General features: G+C 39.8%; 1 protein-coding gene across 1 annotated transcript in view; it reads right to left on the bottom strand.

The window, feature by feature from the left end:
- Window positions 1–26,636, bottom strand: part of MEGF10 (multiple EGF like domains 10) — an 82,830-nt gene extending 56,194 nt beyond the window's left edge. Inside the window, exons 1-4 of the mRNA XM_057378246.1 lie at window positions 26,603–26,636; window positions 7,968–8,099; window positions 5,236–5,337; window positions 4,442–4,542 (exon numbers count right to left, since the gene is read on the bottom strand). Of these exons, the coding sequence (XP_057234229.1) occupies window positions 4,442–4,542; window positions 5,236–5,337; window positions 7,968–8,083 (319 nt within the window). The 5' untranslated portion in view covers window positions 8,084–8,099; window positions 26,603–26,636. The remainder of the gene's footprint in view (window positions 1–4,441; window positions 4,543–5,235; window positions 5,338–7,967; window positions 8,100–26,602) is intronic.
- Window positions 26,637–27,228: the final 592 nt, after the last annotated feature.

Genomic DNA, 27,228 nt, shown 5'->3' with positions numbered 1-27,228 from the left:
CTTTACAACATTCTAAAATATTCCTAACCCAGATCTTTCGTATCTCAAGTACCTCTTAGAAGCAAAACAAACACCAGTGTATTACTCTTCGGTGGCATCTCTTCAAAACATATCTCACTTTAGTCTCTTCTGTTTCTCCTAAGTTTGAAGACTCTATCTAAAACTGTGTTAGTATTACTCAAGTATCTCTGGGGAGATTGTCCAAACTGAATGAAAAAGGAGTCAAAGTATGAATGAGGTTGGAAACCCCTATGACCATGGTCCTGGGCAAGAGGCTCCGGCTGGCCCTGCCTGAGCAAGGAGCTTGGACAGGATGACTTCCAGCACAGGTCCCTTCCAACCMCAGCCGTCCTGTAACTCTCTGAAACAAACCCTCACACCAAGAAAAAGACAGGAACTTCAGCAGGCATCCAAAGAAATGTTCTTTTGCAACAGCACGGGTAAAATAGTATTTGCAAAACACCACTATTTTAATATCAATTTTTCCAAATGATTCCACAGTTCAACTGAAGGATAAAGAAACAGTACTAAGCAGAGCTGCCTGAAATTTATTCTTTTKTTCCCCTTTTTTTTAATGGTTTGCAAGCACATTCCTAAATTAAGACTTACTTTGAAACAGACTTCTTATTTGAAACACCTAAGCAAAAGTTCAAATGGCTCTAATATCCAGCATTATCAAYAACAAAATATAATACACCCAGGAGAAAGAGTTTCCAACCAGCAACCATTTGCTGGCATCACACTAATCACAAAATACCTCTAACTTTCCAAAATATCCACACTGTAATACTTGCATTCTACTCTGAACAACAGTAAAATTTGAAAAATGTGAACAGGATGAGAATTTTGTTTGTGCCAACATTTCTAAGAGAAACTAAAGCAGAAATCTGACTGCTTTACCAAGGAATAGAAAGTCAACAAGGGGAAAAAGACAAAGTGGATGTTAATGAGAAGGTTAATGGGGCTATATGTGAATCACTGTGGTTCTGAATGGACTGAAAATATTCTAGAGTAATCAGATTTAGGTAAAATACTTGGCAAATGTTCTGGGTTTTTTTCTAATTAAAGATTATGACRCACACTTGTCACCTTTACATTTAGTGTGTCCAGGAAAAAAAAAAAAACAACCCCACATAAGGATCAATCCTATATGAAATAAAAATCTTTGCTTATACAGGATGCCAGCCATTAACTGCATATTTTTACAGCCTTCCATTTTCATTCTCAACTTTTATTTCTAACAAGCTATTTTTCAGACATGTATTAAAATGATTTTCATTAGAAATAACATGGAGTACAATAATTTTTAAACGTTTGATGAAGCAAGGCACTAATACAAAACATCGYTGTCTATTTATTTATTATGGAAAGACTGAGTTTAAATAATACATCACAGTTTTCCATTAGTCTCATAACCTGACGTGAATTACTCGTGTCTTTGAAGATTCTTTCCTAGTTAGGGCTGCCTTAGGCGCTGAGGCTCTCCACAAACCAAATGTGTGAAAAACCTTGCCAGCAAAACTGTGAGGCAACAGGAGGTCATGGTAAACACACGGCATGCACGCTCATATGAACAACCCAGGGAATGCAAACAAACATGCTCAGCCCAAATTTCTGAGCCCTGAGCCTTAGATCTGACAAAGCAACACTCTGCCACCTCCTCTGTGAGACAGCTGGAACAAAACRGGAAAATAAAGAAGTTGCAAGAAAGCAGACCCATCTCTCCTTCTGGGCCACTCTTATCACACAGATCCAAATTTTGGGTATTCAGAAAAGCATGTCCACTAACCAAAAGAAAATATTTGGGCACCTTTTGGGGCAACCGACCCTTGGAGACTGAATCTCTAAGAGACAGCTTAGGTAAAAATATTATTGCACTGGGCATGGGGATGAGAGAACTGAAATTTACTACACGAGTTGGAAAAAGGTGAGGACAACATGAAAAGAACGAAGAGAGGCTGAAAAGACATGWATAGGATCAGGAACAGATAAACTGCCTTCTCTTGGTTTTCTGTGTAATTGTTGGGCATGGTGTTAAAAAATGGTTATATGCAAGAATAGGTGTAAAACTTAAAATGAAGTTTTTTTCATACTGACCAATGTGAAGAAGCACCAAAAATTCCCTGCAAGCAATTGCCACATCTTCTTTTGCAAGGGAAAACTCAACTACTGTATGAAAAGCAACCTGAGTTTATCCTTTCACATTTGCTTTTAGATCTATGCCTTTTCTTTTGTGCCTTATTGTTTCTTCAAGATCTTTTCAACACTCTTGCCTTCATTTTCTRATGTTAAAAGAAAACTAGAAAAAATATATTTTTATCTCTGATGTCAGTTTGTGTATGCATTTCAGGATCTGTCCCTTTTCCATTTTGAAAAGTCACCCATAAATCAGTTAACAAAAAGCTTGAAACATTTTGGCCACAATTATGCACAAGAAAACCACWAGAAGATGTACTGAAACTTTTGAAATCTTTCTTTCCAGAAACCTGCTAAAAAAATGTGCATTTTTTGGAGAAGTTTCTAGTCTGCAGTTAAGCCTAGCATCTATATGCCAAATCTCTTAGGGATTGCCACTGGTATTAGAAGACAAGGGACAGGAAATTCTTTGGAGTAAGTGAGAAATTTAGTCTATCACCCAGCCTGGGGTGGAGTTGCTAAAGACCAGGAGAAAGCTCCTTTCTACAACTTCACAGAATTATTATTCTACCTTTGTATGTGTACATAGACTGCATTCAGGTCACCTCAGGAAGTCCATCAAATCTAAACACTGAACCAAAATTTTTAAGAGCAAAAATAACAACCCCAGGTCTAGGTAACCTGCTGTTCTACACAGACACTGGCAATAGTGAAGACAGAGGTCTGAAATTTGTACATTATTTATATCCTCTATAAACAGGAGTTTCATGAGCACAGCACAAAGCACGCTTTGCTGGCGAAAGTTAATTAGTGATTAGTAACAGATCAAGTATTGACCCTGTCTAATGTTGGATTTAAAATTAAAATGCAATTTTTTGCCAGCCCACCTAACACAAACTGAAATGGCACAACTAATGAAACACAGATTCCTATCGTTTTTTAGAAGAAGCAATGAAATTTCAATCCATGTGAGGTCGAACCATACCAAAATCAACCAGTAGACTTTTCCAATTTACCTTTGTAAATTGAGAAGTTCAAGTAAAGGAACAAACAAATAACAAAATAACAACAGTACCACAAAGATTTTAGCCTTTTAGAGGCATCTTACATCCTCCACTAAGTGAACAAAATAATCCACACTGCATGGAAAATAAAACTGCAGTAATGGAAATGCTCCAGCTGGAGATCACCAAGACTGAAGATCTCTCTATGCTTTCCAAGGTCAAATAAACGAAAAGCTACACTGAAAGATCTGCATTTTCATATAATTTGAAGTCTGAGGCATTCCACAATCACTTTTAAAAGTCAGAGCAGATATATCCTGAGTATCAGCATCTGGCATGTTTTTATGTAATAACGGGAGAAATTAGTAAGTACAATGGGATTTGAATTTTTGAGTATCATTGTGTTAACACAGAATGGATTTACTACATACACAACTATGTAAAAGCTGTAGCTRCATAAAAGAATCATCATCACATGGTGTGTCAAACTGTAACACATTTCAAAAAATATTCTACCTAATAAAAAAATTAAATATCAGGCATAGATGCTGAATAATAATCAAATTTTGTCARAAATGGTTCTTGTAAGTCTAATACATACATATTGTAAACAAAAAGGCTAAAATCATTGCCAATCTGGTATCAAATATATAAATTTAGAACAAAATATTATGACCTTGCTTTTGCACGTGCAGAAAATGTTTGGAATCAAAGCTGTATTTTCAAATTCCAGGACATAAAACATGCTCTTAACAAATACCATTTTAAGACCTCCCTAGGTCTATACAAGGCCACACAAGAGAGAGAAAGAACTGAGCCAAGGTTGCTGGCAGACTGTACACAAATTTTCCCAATTTTGCATTACAGGAGGAGACAGGGGCRTGTGCCAACCAAAAAAGCTGGTGCTGGCACCTCCAAACAGTTGTTACACACCTCACTATCTCCAAGAGAAGTTCTGCATGAGGATCTACTGGTTTCTGTTCCAAGGAGAAAAAACWTTCCATTTTTCTCCTGGTTTTAAACCTTGCATTTATTTGCTGTGCTGGCAAATGCACTGATGCTTGCACTGTGCACCTTCCACACAATCATTAGCCAGAATGACATCAAGGCTGCTTATTTACACATCTGAAATCCAATCATCATATCATTTGCATATGCACAACCCCAACTGGCTTCAAGGAGAGCTGCATGTGGAGAACTAATGAGCAACTGAGCTCCTGTAACTCAGCCTCCACGAGTCACCCATCAGCAGTGATGGATTCATGGAATTTCAAGGCAAAAAATAAAAGAGCTGAACTTACGGACACACACTTCCTTGCTTTCATAGAATCCAGGGCAGCACTGGGATTTACGCCTGTACATTGTTTTTTCACCATGCCTGTAGGCAGTACGGTAACTGCTCCTAAAGGGAAGAACAAACATTTGTCATGTACCTTGGCTCAGAAACAAGTATATATTCTTGCACATTTTAAAAAACATTCAGCTGTCATAGGAAAAGAGGAAAACATGCTTGAATGGCCTTGATTTATCTATTGCTGAGCTCAAGAGTCCAAGGGCTTCTCTAACACACCTTAGGTTCATGGGTGGTCAGAAAGCAGGAAAAGAAGGGAGSCTTTTTCACTTGTGATAGTTCATACGCATGGGCATTTTCCTCTGAAGAAAATACTCTTTACAACTGTCACCAGTATTTAATCATTCACCCTGTACTTGCTTTCTGTTGGCACAAGAMGTTTCCTTAAAAAAATCTTTTTTCTTTCCTTCTAAGTAGTACTTCCCTCAGAACACAAAGAGTAAGGAGTCTCTCAAGATATTTCTGAACAAATCCACCTTGCAGGGGAGAATTTAGTCTTTCCCAAACTGTTTTCTTTCTGTTAGCGCACCAACCTACTAATGAAACATATGTGACATTGTTTAGAGAAACATTTTCTGTGACACGGATCACAGCAGTTAGACAGCTAACTGTAGCTGTGGACACCTGTGGACAGCTGTGGACGCTACAGCTAAAAAAATCCTACATATGCTGGATTTTGAAACAAGAATCTTAACAAATATACAGAATATCAGTAGATTGACAATATTAGGATTTATAACTCACCTGTGTCGCGTGCACTTGAACCAGTTCAGGATGTCAGTACAGCTGGTGTAGTAAATTTGATCAAAAAGATGTGGATATGACTCTTGCACTGTAACTGARTAACTGGGGAGAGACAAAGAGAAAAGACAGATCATTGATCAAGTCCTTAYAGTACAATCTTAGTAAATTAATAAGTCTTTTCCAGAATCCTGGAATAAATATAAGAATGGAATAAATATAGCAAAATATTCATATGCAACAAAACCACACAGAAAGCTTGCAAAGAAAAATAAGCAGGCAGAGAGTTATGTTTACACTATGTAACATATCTGATGAAACTGTACTACTACACATTTAAAGAAAAGTAATGTAAGCCTATTTGTTTTTAAACCAGAATACCTGTATCTCAAATAAGCAGTAAATTGAAGTAGCGTATAGTATGTGTTCTCCTGTGGAAAACTGTATCCATGAAGCTGTATAACTTAAGCTGTGTAACTCCATWACTAGTTAAGGAGCCAGAAATGAGGTTTCTTCACTAAAAAAAGTGAGTTTTTTTATCACTCAAAAATGGAAAACAAAAAATTTCTGAGAAATTTCTTGTAAAAATTGTTTGTATACATACAGAAAGACATCCAGTGTATACCAAATGAATGTTAGCACAGAAATACACCTAAAAAAGGAATTACTGGAAAATGATATAACAGTCATACCACCAAACAATCTRGTCAGCCCATCAGAAATTAATAAGTATTAAAGACCATATTTTATTTTGCTTACTGGATAATATTTTAACAGAGAACTTCCCACACCACACCCCTGAAACACTGTATGAAATCCTACTATTATTTTCTGACAAATTACACAATTGTATGGAGTAACTGTACACTGAGAGCCTCCAAAGCCGTCAGCAGGGCAGGAGGAGCAGGGCTCTTGCCACAGAAGGGGAAAATATTGAATCATCCTAGAAAAGCTCTTGGAGAGGCTGTTTGTGCTGGCAGCCACTCCTGGATTGCGCAAGGGAGTTTGAAAATACAGGAATGCGTGGCCAGCTCCTGCAGCAGCGCTGGTTCCCAGGACCAGCCTAAACACCACACAGCTCTCCCTCGCTTCCATCACACCCTCTGCACAGTGACAGCCACCATGTCCCACTGCCACCACCTGCGCCGAGGGGAAGCGCATCCAGACCCACTCACCTCAACTGCATACACCCCATTCCCTGTTTTCCTGTGTCCAGATGGAGGCAAGCAGCTCTAATCCACCCAGCTGGCCCAGCCCAAYAAAGTATCAGTGGGATGCTGGTGTTTGCCCAAAGCTCAGCCCAAGGCAGGGCATGATCTGCCCCTTCTCAGTTCATTTGTAATACTGACTAGGATACCATGTAAATAATACTTTATTTAAAGAATACAGCACAACCAGTGATCAAGCGTGTATCTGGGGCTTTACCCTTTCATACTTCTGTCCCTTTGTCACCTGCTCTCAGTAACAGTGTGGATGTTCCATTAAGTTTATTTGCAGCTCCGTCCTGTTACTGAGGTACAGCAGAAGAAGGAAAAGAAGTTCATGCCACAAAATGGGAATGCTTGCTAGATACATTTTTAGACATATTTTTCCYCCTGCAGACTTTGATTTGCTTGTTTTAAAATACATTAAGCAGTGTGAATAGTTGTATTTGGCGTTTCTTTCCCATTTTGCTTTTGCTATGTTGTAGCTTCCCCCGAAACTACTTTTAGCTACAAACACTGTAAACAAAGCACACACAATATAGAACTCTGAACAAACAGGGTGACTACTTCATAAACACATTGTTGTATGAATTGTACCCAACAGCTGAGGCAGAGGCACCAAATGCTTCACAAGAAGCTCAGGTAAATTCCCAAGGAAACTCCTTAAGTGTTGTTTTTTTTTTTTTTYTAGAGAGACGTCATAAAAGAAGTAAATACAAGTTTCAATTTTCTTTGAAACTTGAAAGATTTGTAAAGATTCAGCCATAACCATCACAAATATATGTAGAGTAGCTTAGCAGCACTCCCCATGATTAAGCATAAAACCCAGTTCACATTAAGTGCAGTAATGCTGATGTCCTTGAGTGAACTGTGAAAATCAGACTTCCTCATGGACCAGCTGACCAATCACAGGCACGACTGTAATAATGACACCAAGGGTCTTGTTTTTGMCGTCATAACCTTGACACAAGGAAAGAAGTTCAGCAGAGGCTTGAAGCTGAACCTCTCCTACCCATGGTGGCATTTTGCAATTCACATGRAACTGGATGAACAAACAGAACAGCTACATTGATGATGAATTTCATTTTGCATGTTATAAATTTTTGAACCTCATCAAAATAATTAAACAACAAATCTTAATTCAGATCCTGTGAATGCTGAATAGGAGAGAATCAGCATAATCAAATTTGGACAAATTCCAAAATGGTTAATTATATTTTGCATATGTAAAACTTCTTTTCACTTAAATTGGAAAGAGCTATTTTTACTCACTTCTTGTACCCAGATGGTTGTGTAACATTGATGGCACCACTGCAGTGCTTTTTACGTGCTAACCCCCACTGCAAAGATGACTGGATTTCAGTCCAGTGTTAAATAGTCTTTTATATATCCATAAACTCACCTGCCCATGCCCCCTCTATTTTCTAACTCAAACAAAAGCTTTAAATAAATTGTAGAGTGCCAAGTAAAGCAATGCAAAATCATTACATCAGAATTTGTGTCATTTATTTCGCAGATGGAAAGCATTACCTTTCCCAGTGGCTGCACACATTGGGATCTTCCAGATTCAAAGACAAAGCTGAACCCATCCAATGGTACAGGAGTATGATGGGGAAGCCAAAAAATGAGCTGAAATGAAGAACCATCTTTCCAAAGAGATGACTGCAAGAAAAAAAAATTATAACGCATTAAAAATATACAGAATATAAAGTATCTAATAAGGTTGACACATTTACAATCAGTCTAAAGCAAGGGGTATTTCAAGGAACACACACTTCTTGCCCAGTAGCACCATTTTYACACCCATTTTGGAAGAAGAACCGGAATGGAGTAGTTTTACATGAGGTCAGCTGGTTGACAACCTGCATCCCAGAGATGCCCCAGTCCTGATCAACTGCAGCCACCCAGGCTCAGTGGGCTCAGCCAGGCTTTGTCCCCTCAAAATGGCAGAGCTGYAGTCTGGAAGAAAGGCTGGCAGTGGCTCAAGACCACAAGGGTGGAGAGGCTCAGCTGATGACATGGCACTGCGAGCTCTGCACGTTGCAAGAAAGGTCGGTGCCTCTCCATGTGCCCTCTGTGGTCAGCAGAGTCTCACACGTCATCCTGCACTGTCACTGCTCCTAAAAYCTGAATCCCCAAAATTTAATTTCCCCTCCTCTGCTGATTGTACAATTTCCAAACAGAACGAACATTCATTAAAAAAGCTGTTGTCCTAACACAGAAGTCTGAAAAGATTATTCTAACGCTTTCACTAAGCAAATGATTTTAATTTGCATGCTGAAACACTCAATCCAACTGGCCATTAATCCACAAATGGCAGAATGAAGGCCATCAATATGTAATTTATTTATAATTACTTAAATTACATTTCTGTTTCAGTGAACATTTGACCTTATTTCCCCATTTACACACAAATTCTAACATTACATGGCTACAGAGATAGGAAAAATGTGATCTTTGAGTCTAATCTGTAGTATAAGGAGAAAATAATTTCTACTAAGTATGTTTAATTTAATGCAAATACTTTTAACAAAGTAAACTAATCCAGAAGTGGAAACTCCTTACTGTAAATATTATGGAACAGAGTAAAGCAAATTACACCAATAACTTTATTTGATGAGAAAAAGGTCCACATGGCTATGAAAAAATGAAGACAAAATAGTCTATCACCCTCACTTCAGAAGTCAACATAAAAAAGCTCACAACAAGGAACTAGTATATTTAAGACATCTGAGGATATAGAGATTATCCCATTTTGCTAAATTGTTCTTGAAAAATCAGGGCTGCTGGAAGGTACTTCATGGTCTGTAACTTTTTCTCTTCATGCAGCAAAGCAGTCAATGTGAAATTATTTAAAGAGCAGCTGCATTGCCAGCTAATAATTCCAGTGAAGTGGTGATTTCACTAAAAAAATCACTCTGATCAAGCAGACTGTACACAGTATTTCCTTTTTTTTTCTTTTATTCTCAAGTTCAGCAACTTTCTTTCTGTAGGATACAAAATTTAAAATGGAAAAAAAAAATTGCCTGAACCCCCTAGAGTAAAACTTGATTGCATTCCAGATCTTTTGCTTAATTATTAAGGAAAATCAAAACAGAAAATCAGTACAGCTGATTAGCATTGCTAAAGTGTTGATATTAGCAATAAAATATGTACATGACTCACTTAACTCTTACTGCCTACAGTCTGCACAAAGAAAAGCTGTTCAGAGATTTGCTTTCCATWCCACATATTGCTCAAATTATCTCACCCAATAACACAAGAGTATTTTCAATATGTACACATACAGAGAGCCTGTAGTTTAAGTACTGAAAACGCTCATTTTGGGGAATGCCTTCCGTGGGCAAATTAGTGATTAGTAGATATATGAGACAGAAACAAAACCAACAAATTCAAGCCAATCCTTGGGGTTTTACCACCAGTACTTTCTTCTACAAGAGAATACTAAAATCATATTGCCTGTTAGCTTATTTTTTGAGGCAAAATCTCGTTGACAAAACTGTATCTTTACTCAGATTTTGGGCAGGAATATTAAGGCAGGTCCTGTGTCTGTTTAGCTCAGACTTTTGTGTTTCCCTCAACTTTAATCCAAGCTCATGACTTTATAATGTTAACAGGAGAGCAGTGCAACTGCTGTATGAAGGAACCACAGTGCACTTCCCTAAACTTCTGTAAACTAATTAAGGAAATCTAATTCATTACGTATTTATTTTATCAAAATCAGATCATCAATAACAGTCATATTAAAAAATTAACCTGATCACCCAAAGGCTTATTACAATTACTAACAAGCTCATTTTAAAATGCTGTTACAAGTGTAAGAAATATACTCCCAAAAATTACAGGTAATCCCCTAAAATACATTCAAATGTGGGTAGCTACATGAACTTAATTTGTCCCACTTGTAAGCAGGTGAAAAATCCTGTATGTGCACCATATAAACACAGACAGTTAACCATTAATACCCAGTATCTGAGAATTTTAGGCACTGTCTTTGCCACTACCAACTGTGTTGACAGTTTTGGTTTGGTTTGGAGGGTTTTTTTCCCCACGTAGATCTCAGGATCAAAACCAAAGAGCAGCTAATGGATTAAAAAAAACAAAAAAGTGATTCTTTATGAGTTGAAAATTAAGACATGATTACAAATTAATCTCTCCACCCACCCAGAGCAGAGCCACAGGTAAAACTGAGGACAAACAGCTCTCCCTCAGATTTGTTGTAATTAAAGATAAATAAAATACAGGTGGAATGGGGGAGCAGGGCAAAGTATGATAGACAYTGTAAAAGTGAGGGTTGCTCAAGGGTGCAAACAAATATTTTTTGGTCAGCAAAATCAAGTGCTGCCAGTGAATTAAACGGGATTAGAACTGCATGAGCAACAGAGAATAGTACGACACAGTTGCTAACATGACATAATGGACCCAAGACCAAGAGAAATGCTGATGCAGCTTTCCCATTACTGTTGCAAAAGCATTTTTACCACTGAAACACAAAAAATGCAGCAGGAACGAGCCATTTAGTTAGAAGATGAACTTCAGAGTAGCAAGAGCCTTTTTTACTCTGTCATGGTACCTCAAAGGTTTTACAGCACTCAGTCCTGCCTTTCTGCAGAGACAGGGYACAGGAATACCAACTCTTCTCTGAGCTGCAAACCCACGGGCTGCTCTTACATGCTCTGACATGGCATCAACCTGCATGTACACCAAGTGCTATTTCACAAAATCTCCTATCTGTCTATCAGTTTTCTTCAATTTTCAGACTGAAGGGTACACCACACAGTCTCCAGCAGAGAGCCCCTTGCAGATGTCTTTGTTTTCAGGCTCTCCAGAGCACCCCACAMAGACTTGGTGACTGCTACCTTCAACTGGAAATTACAGCTTCCAYGTGAGATAGAAGAGTTTTTCTGGACATATTTTGGTGTAGAATTGTTTAGTCTTTTACTTCCTACAGTCTTTTTGGTAACACTCTTCACTCCTGAAATAGCTCCTTTACTAGGGGCACAATTTGCTTATAAAAACATCTCTTTCACTACTGATGTCAAGCAGAGCAAAATTTGATTCTGACCTAATCTTGTCAGTGATGATTAATCCCATGTTAGCTTCTGTGAAAAAAAAAMCAAAAACCAAAACCACAACTGATTGCTTTTATCGATTACATTAGAGAATTAATGGATGAAGAGCAGAAAGCATTTTCCCTTTGGAAATCCGTAAATCAGTTTGACACTTTGTCACATGAAATCTCACACATAAAACAAACACGAAATAACCTGAATTAAGAGCATTATCACACAGACTCTAGGCTGGCTGAAGATGTACAGTCGCAGCAAATGGAAACTGGTCTTTTCTCAAACCCTCAGAATGTCACTCCAAAGGCAGCATTGATTCTTGCTGTCGGGGGAGCTCAGGACAGAACAATATGCTAGCAAGGCTAAGACTCACCAGGACAGAAAATGCATGAGATCTGGACAGCCAGCATGAGAGTTTGCTAAAGGATAACCCAACAGTGCCCTAAACTGGAGGACCCTTCCACACCCTCTGTGATCAGAGGTGATAAGGGCCCATCTTGATGCAGCTGAATCAAATTTGCTTTACTTTCAAAYCTCACTGTCAAACAGACTTAACATGTTTGGAAAGTTCCAAAGGTGTTTACAAAGTCCCAAAGGTGTTGAAGATGAGCTAAGCATGTGATGTGGGGAAAACAACTCATTTAGACTGGTGTCTGAAGAACAACCAAAACAGGGGCTGAGTGTGCTGGAAAAGGTCTTCTTGATGAAGACAGATATGCTGCTACTTTTTTCAAGTTACGTTACCAAGAAACATAAATCAGTGATCAATTGCTATTTTTCTCCAGTTAATAGATTAGATCATTTTCATTTTTCAGTCTCTTTAATCATCAGAGGCTTCTAAGAAAATGAGGTTTATGCAATCATAGTGTTCTGGCCTCATGCCCAATAACTTGCAAATTTATTGGTCACTTAAACAGGAAGTAAGAGAGGTGAAGAAGTCTTCTTCTCTGTGGAGCTCCAGAGAATCCAATGATAATGCACAAGCCTGGAGAAGAGCAGGCTTTATTTGCCCTTTAGAGATGGAATTATCAGTTTTGAAAGCTCAGCATCRCAATCTAATTATATAATCTCACAGAATGCATCTCTCTACCATTCCTACTAAACATAAATGCAATAATACATAATCTGATTTTATAATAACAGACAGCACATTTCAAACTGTATTAAAACTTTAAACTGGAGTAAATTGGGAGTAAATTTTGGACTTAAACTGTGTTTTAATTTTTTTTTTTCCGACTTAAACACAAACATTTTCTGGTGGAAACCTGGAGAGGTTGGGACCTGTCATACTGCACATTGTTTTGTAAACATCAGAAAATCTCTCAGGCTGCGATAAGAAGCATGGAATGAAATAAGGTAGTTACAAACACAGGGGGAACAGAACTTTACCACTCAGCAAACATTTGGATTTGCACTAGTAATACCACAGGACTCCAGCTGGAATGGATGGATGGCTGGCTCCTCCATAGCATGGATCATGCTGCAACACAGATCTAAAAGCATAAAAACATTGCACCAAGGTCCTCAAGGTCTCCATCCTTCCCTGCAAAACACTGCAGTATCTTTCACAAGACATTTTCCTACTGCAGAAGATCACAWCAGCCTTTCCCCAGGGAATTTTGGCCTCTGGAAAAGGAACACTCTCTTTTCACTTAGARCCATGGAGTGAGAGTTTCTGTAGCTCCTAAGCTGGCAGGGACCAAATATCCATTTATCTGTCCTCTTCTCCCTCAAATTAGCATTGAAAGGGCAGGAAAAGACAGTTCAGTGGAAGTCAAGGAGGCATGGTAAATACAAATGCCAGCATGCCAGACACTTTGCAGATGGACTCATTATAATTCCTCAGAGGAAGGCTGCCAACAAACATAAATTAGGGCCCTTTCACTTGAAAATATTTTCTTTTTTTTCAGGCAGATAGCAAGTATAGGTGTTGAACCACTGAGATTACCTATGGCACATGGTATTGTATGGTTAAAGATTATTTCCATGGGAAGCCAGCAGGATGAACCGTAAACAACGATCCTTTGGCTGAATGTCCGTTTTTCTTTTTTTCCACCCAGATGAAAAGTCACCAAACAAAGACAGTTACAGCTGTGTAGAATCTAAACCAAAGAAGATTTGAGAAAGATATACTTGGAGAAGATGAAAGAGCACCTCAAACATAAATCTTGACACGCTTCCTTTACACAAGACACTTCAGGTGGAACATAAACAACGGTATCAGGTCCATACACAGATGGCACCACTCAGCCCTAGGATTCTTTCCCAGAGTGGATGTTGAGAATTAACAGTTAGTCTTCAGAAGAAAAAGAAAGTAACGTACAATTTAATAGAGTCTATAGAAGTGTATAGTTGAGACAAAAATCATATTCACATAAACAGACCTTTTTTCTCCCTCTTCTCCCACTTTGTTTTTTTAATCATTATATTTTAAAATTTTTTTTTCAAATAATGTATTCCTTACTGAAAAATCTCTTTATATTAATCTGTTTTAATAGTACAGGTGAAGACTCTAAGACTAAGCAAAAATGGGTGAATGTGGGTGTTTAAGGAGATTTATTTCCAAAGTTAGGTATTGTAATAAAGCTTTCATACATGCTAGTAGAGTTACATGACAAAGAAACCTGTATTAAATTTTTGTCAAAATCCCTCAGCTATACAGCACCTCCAGACTGTGGATACTTTACTTTTTTTTTTTTTTTTCCTAGTAGGAATCATAAGAAAGGACATTGCACTTAGGATGYAACTGTGAAAACTTTGTGGTTGCTGACAAGCTGCCTGGGACAATCCTGTGGCTGCCTAAAAACACCAATGCCCTGGTTCCACCGCTGTGGAAATGATCATTCATGGTTYTACCCTCTCCTGGCCAAAGTTTCTGTGACCCCTCTTTTCCTATCACCAGCATTCCAGACATTGTGTCACTTCCAGTTTATTGCCAGGATGTAAAGGAGTACAATCAAAGGACTCAGACAAGTCCTTGAGCTTCAAATGCAATTTAGGATCAAATTCAAATGTGCCCACCTTCCYTTAAAAATCTTCTGCTTTTCAGCCCTTCTCAAAGACAGCCTCTGTTTCCTTCCCTCCCCCATCATATGCATGTTCTCTTTTTCCACATACTTTCACCATACATTAGATTTTTCCCTTCCCTAGACATAGCCTTTGCTATCACTGGCAACATTTTTCAGTCTGCAGCACTTGTCACAGCCTTTCACTGCACCCTTTCATTATGGAAATCACACATATGAACTCCTGCATTTGTTTATAGCTTCTAGTTGCCTACAAGATGCTGCAATTTGTGAAAAAAATTGCCAGCAATTCTACTTCAGTACCTTTGTCCTTGTAAACCATCTAGTGAAATGCCATTTTGCATRTAACACCCAACAAAAAATAAAATTGTTTTTCCAGTTAGCTCCTGCTTTCATGATTTACACCAAGCATTACACTCGAGTAAATCTTTATCACAGCTTAGAAACTGCAACTTTTCAAATGATCTGCTTTAAGGAAAATTAATTAATTCTGATGCCATTTCCCCTTAACAGCTTCTGTAACATTTAAATACATTACTTGATCAGTTTTTCCACCTCCAGCAATCAAAGCATCTGTGATTCACTGCACAGACTCACATGCCACCACCACCCTATGAAGAAAATTCAAAACATTCTAGCAGAAGAACGGGGAAACCAAGTGTTTCCTTTGACAGTTCATTGAGTCCTTTCACTTCAATTTTGGTTATTTGCAAAGGTTGGGAAGGATGTAGTACTCCTGCACTCGAAGGAGAAAATGGCAGAACATAATGCAAAACCGAGGTTGACTGGTTAATTCTAGTTTCTTAACCAATCCACAATTAAAAGGATAAATCCTATCTCTATTTAAGTCTTGAGAGACTTGTGCCTTTAGGAACTTCCCTTGAGATTACATAACCTGAAGAGGCCTACAGAGTGAGCAACATGCAAAAATGTGGCTTTTACAGTAAACTGGCTCAACATGTTRCATCATTTATAAATAACAACAGAAATACAAAACCATGTTGCAGTAGCAAAATTCTAGCGCTTAGTGTCCCTATTTGCCAACAGAGAGRAAAAAAAAAATCCTGGGGACAAATTCAGCATGCAGGTGCCAGTGCTGTCTGGAAGTTTTCTGCAAATTGAGGATATATAAACATGCAGGTAAATGTACACAGAAACAAACTAGTTCAATACACCCCCAGATCATCAGGAGAGGCTGTAAAATAAGATGCTGTGCTTCAGTGAATAAATAGGACMTCCAGGAAATAGAACTGCCACCAACACTCACGAAGGCAGTAAAAACCCAAGTTCTTTCTAAAAATGACCAAGTAAACACCTTTGTACTTTATGCCTTTTGTACTAACAGAGTAATTTTATATCAAAGCTTGTTGTTTTGATTTATATCAGTATCACAAATTGACATAAATTTTAAGACACATCAAATCATTAAATTCTTAATTTCCTCTAAAGATGTATCAAAGGCCTTTTTATAAAGAGTGCCCAATGCATCAGTAAAAGAAACTAATGATGACAAATGACTTAATAGGTCTAACAATTTTTTGTTTGCAATTAACATCTCTCAAGGAAACAGTTTTTCAAGAAAATTTTTCTTATTTTAATGTGTTAATTTACCTGTGTTACAGGTTTTCTGAAACCTCTTCAAACACCTGCTGCTAATTTCAGCTGAGGGCAGTGTAATTTGAAACCAGAAGAATCAAGACCACATTTTCATTAATTTGAACACAAGGCCCTAAATCCCACAAAATATTATGATTGAGGACACATGGTAACTTCTTTAAGCCTGTACCTCTTCATAGTGTGCAAAAGGACAGCAGTAGCATAAGCACATATCTGTCATAAAAAAATTGTCTGTTCATATCATTGTCTGACAAGGTACCTTTAATAACAAGGCACCCTATTCAGAGATCTAATTTTTGCAGACATTTGTATGCCAAATTAAAAAAAGAAATCTCTACCATGGGGGCTTTAATGAGGTACTCTGTTATTCTCCGTAATAAAAATTAAACGAGAGAGACAGAATTCTTCAGCTTAATTGCCACATCTGTTATTAGGCACTTTACTTTGATTGACTGGAGTGCATGTGTCAGAGACTGTGCCAGAAAACAGGCAAACTTTGTAAAGCAGGCTTTTAACTTATAGCCCAACTGGCACTAACAGCATCTCTGTTACAGCTTCTGCCGCCTCTCAGTTAAAACTAAAGGGAACTTTGGCCTCYGTTCAGTCATTCATTAAAAATTAAAGTATTGCAAATTGTGCATTAAAAAAAAAAAATTTAAGGTAAATTAAAAGCAGTCCCTATTTTTAGAAGGAAGAACATGGTTATCTGAATGTGCGAATGTGACATCTCTCATTAATAGATGACAGAAACACAATCAATTCAGAGTTTGGAAATTGCACAACACAAAATTTTGCATTTAGTGGTACATCTGCTACTTTATTGTGCCAGCAGATCAGCAAAGGGCTGARGGGGGACAGTGACAAACAGCACAGCACTGGCAGAAGGACTGGACAGCCACAGTGAGGGAGCTCCTAGGAAGAGCAAAAATGGAATGGACACTCTCCTCTGATCTGCATGGACACTTGGGATGAAACCTGAACTCACCAAACTGCTTGTTACCTCTGACACACAGAGATCATGACATCTGGTGAAAACCTCAGGTACCCTGAGCTGGACAAAAACTGGTTTTATGACCAGCTGACCTTCTTTTGGCTCTAGAACCCCAACACTGAACACCTACCATCCTGACATAGCAAAATTACACTTTCTCCCTCAACTAACTTCTTTTTTTCAATTTCACACAGGCTTTCTACCAAGAGCACAGAAATGTATCTTGCTATTATCAGCATGAAGACAGACAGGCCAGCTGCAATATTGCTGAAAACGACTTTTCATCCACTTCATCCAGTAAGGAGCAAGGGATTATTTGACCTTCCTTAGCAATTTTCTCTGCAGATCCAGAGAGGCAAAGAAAGGTAAGAGGTGTGGAAGAGCAACAAAAAATGCACCAGTATCCATTGCATCCACTCCTGAAAATCAGAAGGATGCTTTTGTGATGGAAGCTGAAGCAAAGCTGTCCACCATGGGCTGGACAAGCGATGGCACTTGGCCTGAGCCAAGCTGTCAGCTGCCCACTGAATTAATCCATGTTTAAATCTTTTTTCTCTCTGGAGGGCAGATTGAGACGCTCAAATTCTCCCCTCCAGGAAAGGAAGTGACTGTTTTTTGGAAGGAGTCAACCCCAATGGGTGAGATGAGCCAGGGCAGATGCTCTTTATCACTGTTTGAAGGTTTTTGTTGTGCTCTCAGTTCAAGGCTGCTCCATGTTACAAGGGAATCCGGAAAGTTTGCACAGGGCTCTCTATCTCTAGGACATTCTTCCTTTTGCAAATATTGTTTTCCCTCAACCTAGTGAATTTAGCAAAAGATAGGATTCACTTAAGTATATTCATTTTAGATATATGTTGTCATGATCTYACATACAGTAGTTGAATTCTCATACCTCCCTACAAGATCCACAACACTTCTAACACTAGAAGGTCTGGCTCTCGAGGCTGATCTCAATAACCACACTCTACATGGAAAGTATTCAGCTCCTTCTAAATGTTTCTTCTTCCTTCACAAAACAAGTCAACAGCAGAGGTGAAAACAGAATTTAGGTCTGCTAGTCTCCATTTTCAGCTCACCCCCAGGACCCATGCCTCCTGTTTGATATTCTGCCATGGTGGCAATGACATGAGCATTGTGCTTACRCTACCAACTAAGAGTGTAGCAGATTGTGAAATAAAGACTTTTGGGTCTTAAACATTTACAGAGGAATCACCACACCCAATGTCACGACTGAGAGAAAATTTTTATAGATTTGGGTTACCTCTGAAAAGGCCAAGAATGGCCTCCTGTCACTCTGCTTTTTCACTGCTTTGTTTTTCCCACTGGTGTTCTTGTAGGAAACAGCAATGAAGAAAAACACACATATGCCAAAGAGAAAAACATCYATGTACTAAAGCTTTGTTACTTCCCTGAAGATAGGCAGCGCAACAGAAAGCAGGGTAATTTTCAAGTGTATTGAGAGACTCACAGAGAAAAAGATAAAGTTTAAAGTATATATAGATAGACAGATAGATAGGTAGGTAGGTAGGCAGATAAGATAGATAGATTAGATAGATAGATTAGATAGATAGATTAGATAGATAGATTAGATAGATAGATTAGATAGATAGATTAGATAGATAGATAGATAGATAGATAGATAGATAGATAGATAGATAGATAGATAGATAGATAGATAGATAGATAGATAGATAGATAGAGTATATAGATATCTAGGAGGCAGACTCCAGAAATGTTACTCAGAGGCACTAGACATTTCTGGAGTGACTGCAATGGATTTCTACTTAATCCCAAAAACCCCCTTGTGCAGACTAAGAGGTAGCAAGCTCAGGCTTTCTTCACAACTTCCCTCACAGTTAGATGAGAAAGAGCATTTCCTCCCTGCAGCCCAGCACTGCTTCAGCAAAACAAACCAAACAAAGATCTCCTTTCTGAAGCTGATCCACTGTCAAAACACACACAGAAAGGTTGAGTCTGCAAAAGCACAAAAAAAATTTATCCTGAATATTTGTAATGCAGACCAGAACCCCAAGTCACTGCATCCTTTGAGGTTCATTTACCATGAATGCATATCCTGGCTGTAATTATTCATACATAATGCAAATTGGCATGGACTAGTGTTCAGCAAGAAAGAATGGTGCATATCTAAAAAGTGCATTAAAGTTGCAGAGGAACAACACGTTCCAGAGATGGAATTAAGTCTCACAGCTCTCTGAAATGGGTTACAAAGATGGAAAAATCTACTGAGAAGCAGCGGGGATACTTAAAACAAGGAAGCTTCTCTCTTGTTGTGTTTTTGTTTTACTCTTTCAACAAGTACTCACCCAATCTTCTTACACAATAAGTAAAAMTATAGTCTTTTGTGGGTTCAGAGTTTAAACAAATTCGCTGAAAGTAGTGATTTTTTTTCCTTCARGACCATCTTCTCCTTCAAAATGATGGAGGCCTGTGGCGTACCTGCACAGCAGAATCTGCCATGTGCAGTGCCTTTAATCCAAACCAGTCCTAAGCAAAGAGCACCCTATGCATTCGCAGCAGTCCATGGCAGTGCTGGTAATCCTGCTTTTTTCTAATAGAAAATCGAATTAYCTATTAAAAGAGGCCAGTTGTTTTGGCCTTGGTAAAGGATGTTTTGGTGTATTTGGATCACACAGATGYGTGCATCTTCACAGATCCTAAAATGCATGAACAATGGGTCTGGGATAATGAACTTCACCTCAGTTACTCTGAAAGTGCAGTGATCTCACTTGAGTCAYTCCTGGTTTACTCAATGCAAGAAAGAAAACTGGACCCTCAGCCTCGCTACAGTTATGCCCTTTATTTTAAAAGAAATTAAAATAAAAAAGGCCGTCCTTTGCAGACTGATAAAGTTTTCATGTACTGCACCCTATAATTTAAAATACGCATTTCAATTTCACTGGCAGGTACCCTTCAGAAACAGTTGTTATTTACAGTATCAGTCTGGGGAGGAGAGAGAGGGGGAAAAAAAGAAGAAGGAAAAAAGAAAAGATTAAAAGATCAAGTTACTCTTCACTTCCAAACAAGCCTGGCCACAGCTGTAMATCAGCTTCCGAGCAACTGCTCTACAAACGCACAACAGGGCTTCTGTCTTCCCACAGGGTTTGCTCGGGTCACCCGCATGTGGCGTGGATTAAAAAGGCAGGAAAGCTCCATTACGGAACGAGCGGAGCCACGAGTTAAACGGGGAGTGGGTAAATATCCTGTGCAGAGCTCTGTCCCAAGGGGGCTCCCCCAGATCCGGAGGAGCCCACACACAGCTCCTGCTCCGTCCAYGGTCATAATGGAAAAAAAGGGCCAAATCATCACTACACTTTTATACTTTCACTGTCCAAGCRGGAGGAAGTTGGAGGAAAGGAGACCAGAGAGTTAAGTGAGGTTTTCATTGGCAAAAGGAGGATATTAAAGAGGCAGACACTGATTTTCGGTGGTGGCAGAGTGACGGACTCAAGCAGCCTGTGCAAATTGTGGATCTTTTCTCACTGTAAGATAACAATAAAAGAGACATACAGCAGCAGCTAAGAAATAAGGCCAAACCTCTCTGCGGAGTGTGATCACCTGTAACTCTGGTCAAGGCTGCAAAGGCAAACCAGTTGTTTTTAAACAAATACCTTTCTAAGTGGAGAGCTCTCCACTCCAGCTGCTGTATCCTATTTACTCAGTAGATTTCCAGCCTGCTGCCTTTGGGAACCAAGACTGACACAGCTCACAAGYAGTCAGGGACATTTCTTCATGTATCAAGTGCTCTTGAACCCTTTGAAGAGGGTTTACAAATCACCGAACAGATGCCTTCCGACAAACACACWTAGCCATTACTTGTGCTTAAGTTCCAGTGATCATAACATGTGTATTGACAGACCAGTGCGGTCCAAAATTTTGTCAACACTTTGGAGGAAACTAAAACTCAGCTACACATGTTCAAAAGCACACAGGAGCAAGCAGTGGAGCAAAGGAAGTGGAAGACTGCCTTGGCCTGTTGGCATACTCCATCTTATTCCCACTCTGTCTGCTCTCACTGCTATGTTTTATGTTTTTTTGCTGATTCCTGACAGCAGCTTCCAAAAAAACATAAACAAATCAATGATGTCATGCTGTACTTATAGCTTAACCAGATCTTGGCATGCACACACAGACACACACATGTCTTTTTCTTCTTTTTTAACATGCAAGTGCTTCCAGTGTGTTCACATTCTCAGGGTGATCAAGCTTGGTCTGACTATTGGCTTTTGGAGGATCTGATGCCAGTCAGCCATGCATAATGGCCTCTTTGTCTCACTGTCACATGAGCAGCATTGTGTTACAATCATTGTCACTCTGGGCTCAAACTGCAAGGCATGCTTTCACACAAAACAACTCACTTTGGGGGCTCCTTTTGGCAGAGCCCTACATCGAAACTCTTTTGCTGCTCTTTAGTTAATCAGCCCAGCAACGCTGAAACTTTAAAAGTCAGGATTCAGATGCTCTCATCCAAATCAACCGATTATGAARCTTCTCTATAGGCCACATGAAGAGAGGGGCAAGTAACGTAACATAGCCATCATTTATTTTAATCACTTTAAATCACTTTTCCTAAGCCCTTTGATAGCATATTGTGCTTCAAATAACAGTGGGGGATGGGGAAAAAAAATTCTAAGTTAACGTTATCTCCACATTGAATATTTTTCTCCCGTACTACAGAAAAATGTCTGCAAGATAAAATCAAACATGACAAAGACAAGTAACTTACCAGGTGACAATGTTATTTCACTTTTGCTCTGTAAATCCTTTAAATTCACCAACCACACCCAACTCTCCCCCCTCCAAAAAATATTTCTGAAAAATAGATGAGATTTCTATAGGAGAAATCTTCTATTAGGAGACACTTCCAGAGTTCCTTTAAACATGTTGAACTCATTGAAACTCTGCACGGATGTCTCTATTTTCATTAATGAAAAATATTCTCACAGGGCTGAGACGGAACCATGTTAAGAACAACATCCTGCCCATACTGTCTCTAAAATAATTTGGTATTGAAAATTGGTAGAGTTACTCTTGCAGCACAGCACTACTCACTTTGAAGAAGACTTACAGGACCTACTCCTGAAGGAAACAGGCACTATGTGGAAAGAACTCATGGAATATCACTTTTGTGCAGAAAACGTAGGGAAGCTATGGCTTCTTCCCAAAACAAATAGGGTTGTGCATGGAACTACAAACTACCAGCCTGTTTACCATTTTCTGTCCAGCTCATATTTCCTTCCTATGCAGTCCATCAATGTAAAGTAGTTTCTTCTGAGCCCTGGTGTTCCACCCTGGTACTGCTCACACGTGCTATTTGCTCTAAACACACATTATCCTTCTCTGGATTGTTTTTATCCAGCAGCCTGAGCCAGCCTTCTTCTTTCTCTACACCCTCCACCACGGCTTTGAACAAAGCCTCATGGATGAGCACAGCCCCTGAGAAACACCACCAGGATGGGTCAGGGCCACCCTGGTCACAAACCCCTTCTGGTCTCCTCTTGTCCAGGCTGACAAATTCACCTTCAATCGTCGTGAGGTCATGACTTCCCTGAGATGCCCTGTGCCTTTCATGGCCACTTCCCATGCCCAACATTTCCAGTACTTTAGAGGATGCTGACCCTTTCTTTGGCAAGGCTTGGTTTCAGCCATCACTGGCAATGCACTGGTATTACAGAGAAGCAATTCTTCACTGTCTCTTATTTGAAGACTCTCGTCTAAAACAAAGCTATTATCAATCCTTTCAAATGCATGAATTTCCACGACTTTTGATGAAAAATAACATGACTGTAACTTGACGCCTGTTTTCATTATTTCATTGTCTTTCCTTATTTCCTCTTGCATTTTTTCTTGGAGTTTAGATTATGAAAGGCAAGATCATTTTTTGCTATTCTTCTGCTGTTGTACATGTCCTCTGGCTGCAGTGGTGGACACTAAAGCCACACAAGATGCAGCTCATCATGACAGTGATCCTAACTCTAAAATGACATACAAGTATGAAGTCYTTATAATCAAATTTCTTTAAAAGAAGAGTTTTGCACCAACTTGCACCTCAGTGTGTTCAACAAAAATAATCTGATAGGCTTAGAAAAGTATTGTTTCACAGCAACGAAGAATAGATTCAGATTCTTTCCCTAGGTCACACGGCAAGTCAATGTCAAAGTTAAAATTATGCTATCTGCTGTATCTTTTCATTGTCTTGCACATCAAAAGAGCGCAGAATTAGTATCCTCTTAGTGACTAYGGGCTAATTTCTTTGATAATCAGATACAAAACAGAGATAAAACATGAAGAGATGGCTGCCCACATTTTAATATAAACCTAATGTGTACATCCAAAGCCATGAACCACAAATCCTTACACAGGCAAAACATCAATTAAAGACCAGACAGTTTGAATGGGTTAATTAACATGAATGCTGACACAATCAATAAAGCTATTCCAGTAAAGCAAATCCCTCCCCACAATATTTCTCGTACATTTCTGACAGATGGCTTTAGATGATACATATTCTTTTTGCAAGTAAAAAAATCCAAGTTGGAATACCAAGACACAGAGTCTTCTCACAGATGAAAAAATACTGCACTTATATCTACATTTATGCCACGTTGACTGGAGCATATGAAGTCAGTACTAAYTACTAACAAACTAATCTGTTAATATTAAAAATCAGGATCAAATTCCTGGCAGTGAGTCAGTAACATAAYTCTTACATACTGAAATCTGATTCCCCTGGCATCATTCATCAAGGAAGACACCACTTAATAGGAATAAACTTTGGCTTTCATTTCACTATACTACTGCAGTCCATGCCTAGAGAAACACTACTCTTCTACACTGTGCTCCGTTAAAATAAATTAATAAAAGTAATACATGGGATCACATCCATCTTACAGTATTCTGTGTAAGTTTGGGGTTTTTTTAACCCACATACCTTTGATTTGACTAAAACTGTGGCACATAAGCAATGAATCTGTTTTTTACCTTCCTCAAAAGCCACCTGCTTCCCCTAATAAGAAGTGAAAATACCTAGACAAGAAAAAAGCTATTTAAAGAAACCATGCAAAACTCCTGCCAAGTAATCTGAATATAAATTCAAGGGATCCTTAACAGCTGCAGTCAAAAGCCCACTCCAAACTCTGCTAGATGTTAATCAAACTTAAGTATGTTAATGCACAGTTCCTGTGTTCTTTGCATAGATAATTGCTTTTGTTGAACTGCACTTTGCTTCCTAAGTGGGGTGTGTACAGCTGAACAGCTGATTGTGGAAAACATGGTTATACAAGTCACCAAACGACTGGTCACTTGGTCAAAGCATTCTGCTCCCCTCAAAACAGCTCATTTAACAGTGCAGTCCCTGGACAGGTCCTCCAGGTCCCCACTCCCATCCCACCAGCTGCATTTAAAATTATGGCATGAGCTATCCAAGTTTTCACCTAACTGGTGAAATTTATACACAAAGCACTAAGGCATCACACCTGAGGCAAAGGTAGCACAACGTCCATCTGTTGTGCTCAAACCCGGTGTGCACAGCCCTGCCCCTGGAGAACTGTGCCTTCTCTGGACCACTTCACCATCCTATACCCCAGAAAAGAGGAGCTCTGTTTCCAGGGAAATTAAACAGACACAGACAGCTGACTTCACACAGGTCACTGAGCCACCTGCAGGTTAGATTTTTTTTGCCTGATATTATAATCTGTGAACAAGAACAGAAGATTCACGGCCAGTCCTGTGAACCACACATTTCCATCAGAGACTTGTAACAGTCCAGACTTAAAACCACCACTAAGGGGCAAAACACAAAGCCATGGGCTCCCCAGAGCATATTAACAGTCGAGGCTATTATGATCCCACTGATGCACTCCCTGTGGGAGAAATACACATTTAAATTCGATTGTATGACAAGGCCACATGGTTGGCTGTGTAAGAAAAATTAAATAAATGTTATTACCTAAAGTCCTACATATTGATGCTGTGCAGGTGCATGAGTTACACGGGCAAACAAGTAGGAATTTGTTCCTAAATTAAAGTTTGTCTAGCTTATTAAAATCTGGAGCACACCTGCCCAGCTAGTCTTTCTGATTTGAGATATGAAATAAAATTAGACATGCTAATACCATTACATTTGCAGGGTCAGCAACTAGCAGCCAATACACCAATTTGGCCACCCAGCCTGTATGTTCCTAAATTCTGCCTCTAGCTCAGACAGTTACACACCCCCTCCTCCTCTTCAAGAACACACATACCTAATTACATATGCTTTCCTCCCCGTATAGTGCTATTGGGCACAAATACCATTTAGAGATGTTGACAAGGCAACTGAAGCCAGCTTTCAGTTTCAGTCTCACATCAGATATGCTGCTCAATCAAAGCATCTAAGACTGTCAGCAAAGGTCTGCAGCTTATCTGCTGGGAAACAAATGCCAGTCTCCAGACTTGTCTTTCTGGGCTTTTTTTTTTGTTCTTCCAAGATACTGGATAAAAACATCTTTCTTAAATAGAGTCACTTATGTTAATCAGCTTTTTAAAACACTGCTGCCAAAGCTCAGTTAACAACTTGATAAAATTAGCTATGAAGCATCTTCTATACTGATAACACGTTCCAAAGTGAGGTTTTAAACTCACTTTATAGTGAAAAGTTGGTACTTTGCAAAAAGTTCAGAGCTGTACGTGATTCTAGGAAATGCATGTTTGATTTGACTACATTTCAAACTCGGTAACTGGCAGCAACGTTTAAGTAATTAATAAGATTACCAAAAGCTCTCAATTCCCAGCTCATTCGAGGAAAAGCAGCTGCATATTTTTCCTAATTGATTTGTGCCTACATTTCCAGATTGAACCTACTCCTTGGCTGAAAGACAAAATAGGAAATGTTTACACTACTATCGCTGTCGCCAAAAGAAAATCTGTGGCAGGATACCATACAACTGAGAATTTCTCTAGGCAGCTTCTGCTGAGGGACATATGCTGGAAGGAAATCAAGGTATTAAACAGATGTGCATTTTCATGCGCAGGTCACGCTAATTTACATCTATACACAAGTATCCCTCTATTCCAATGAGTACGCTCGTCCCAGTCTCTGCTCAGGACTGCCAAAAGCTTTCCGTGAAAGAGAAGGATAACCTTTAAAAACAGACACTTAGCGGAAAGAAAACAAAAAGTACTCTGAGGAGAGTCTGAACGGACTGTGAGCGCCAGGAGCGCTCCCGCATCCCGCCCATCAGCCGGGTCACCCCGCACGAACGCGGGGACAAACATGCCTGGATGCTCTGCAAAGGCGGAGGCACCGCGGGCAGTCCCGGATCCTACCCGCTCCCCCGAAGATGCATCCACCGAGGTCAAACCGCGCTCCGGGAGCGATGCCGCTTCTCCCCAGCTTCCTCCCCGGGGCTGCCGCACCCGCGCCCGGCACCTGCGGGACGGGACGAGTCGGGTCCGGTCAGKGCTTACCTGTCCCACGGGCGCCCTCCCCGTCCGACCGTCCGACCGGCCGCTGGGAGCCGCCGCCGGGAGCTGCCGGGAGCGTCGGGACTTGAGCGAGGGGCGGTGTGAGCGGCGGGGCGGGCAGGGCTCAGCCCCTCCTCCGCCTGCCCCGCACCGCCCCCGGCCAGCCCCTCAGACATTTTTAACCGCTTCTCCGCTCCCTTCGCGCCAGTCTCGCTCGGGCCGCGGTTGAAGGAGGTTCGCTGTCCCTCCCTCAGCCCCGGGATGGTTGCCTTCTGCCGGCTTTCAGGCAAAGTGGGAGCCACGTAGGGCCATCGAGGGTCATTATATTCGGACTAGTGAAAGATAGGCACCTACCCAGCAGCTGATCGAGGAATGAAAGYGTCAGGAGCTGCGAGTCTACGGGAAAAGGAAACGTCATGTGCTCCTCTCYAGAGCTATTTGAGAAAGGAAGGGCATCGTGACTTTGGAACTTAGATTCTAGAATAGATTAGTATACTTAGACTACGATAAGTTTGGGGGCTTTTTACCTCACTGTTCGAATATGCTGTGACAAGGCGCTAATACAATCACTGCGTGGCTCGTGGTGTTTGCCAGCGGCCGGCGCGTCCTAGAGCCGGGGACCCTGGCTT

The sequence above is a fragment of the Malurus melanocephalus genome, unplaced genomic scaffold (genome assembly GCF_030028575.1).
Source record: "Malurus melanocephalus ecotype Western Australia unplaced genomic scaffold, MMel_1.1 scaffold_350, whole genome shotgun sequence".
NCBI classification, from domain to species: domain Eukaryota; kingdom Metazoa; phylum Chordata; class Aves; order Passeriformes; family Maluridae; genus Malurus; species Malurus melanocephalus.
This window is presented reverse-complemented; position numbering and strand designations above follow the sequence as displayed.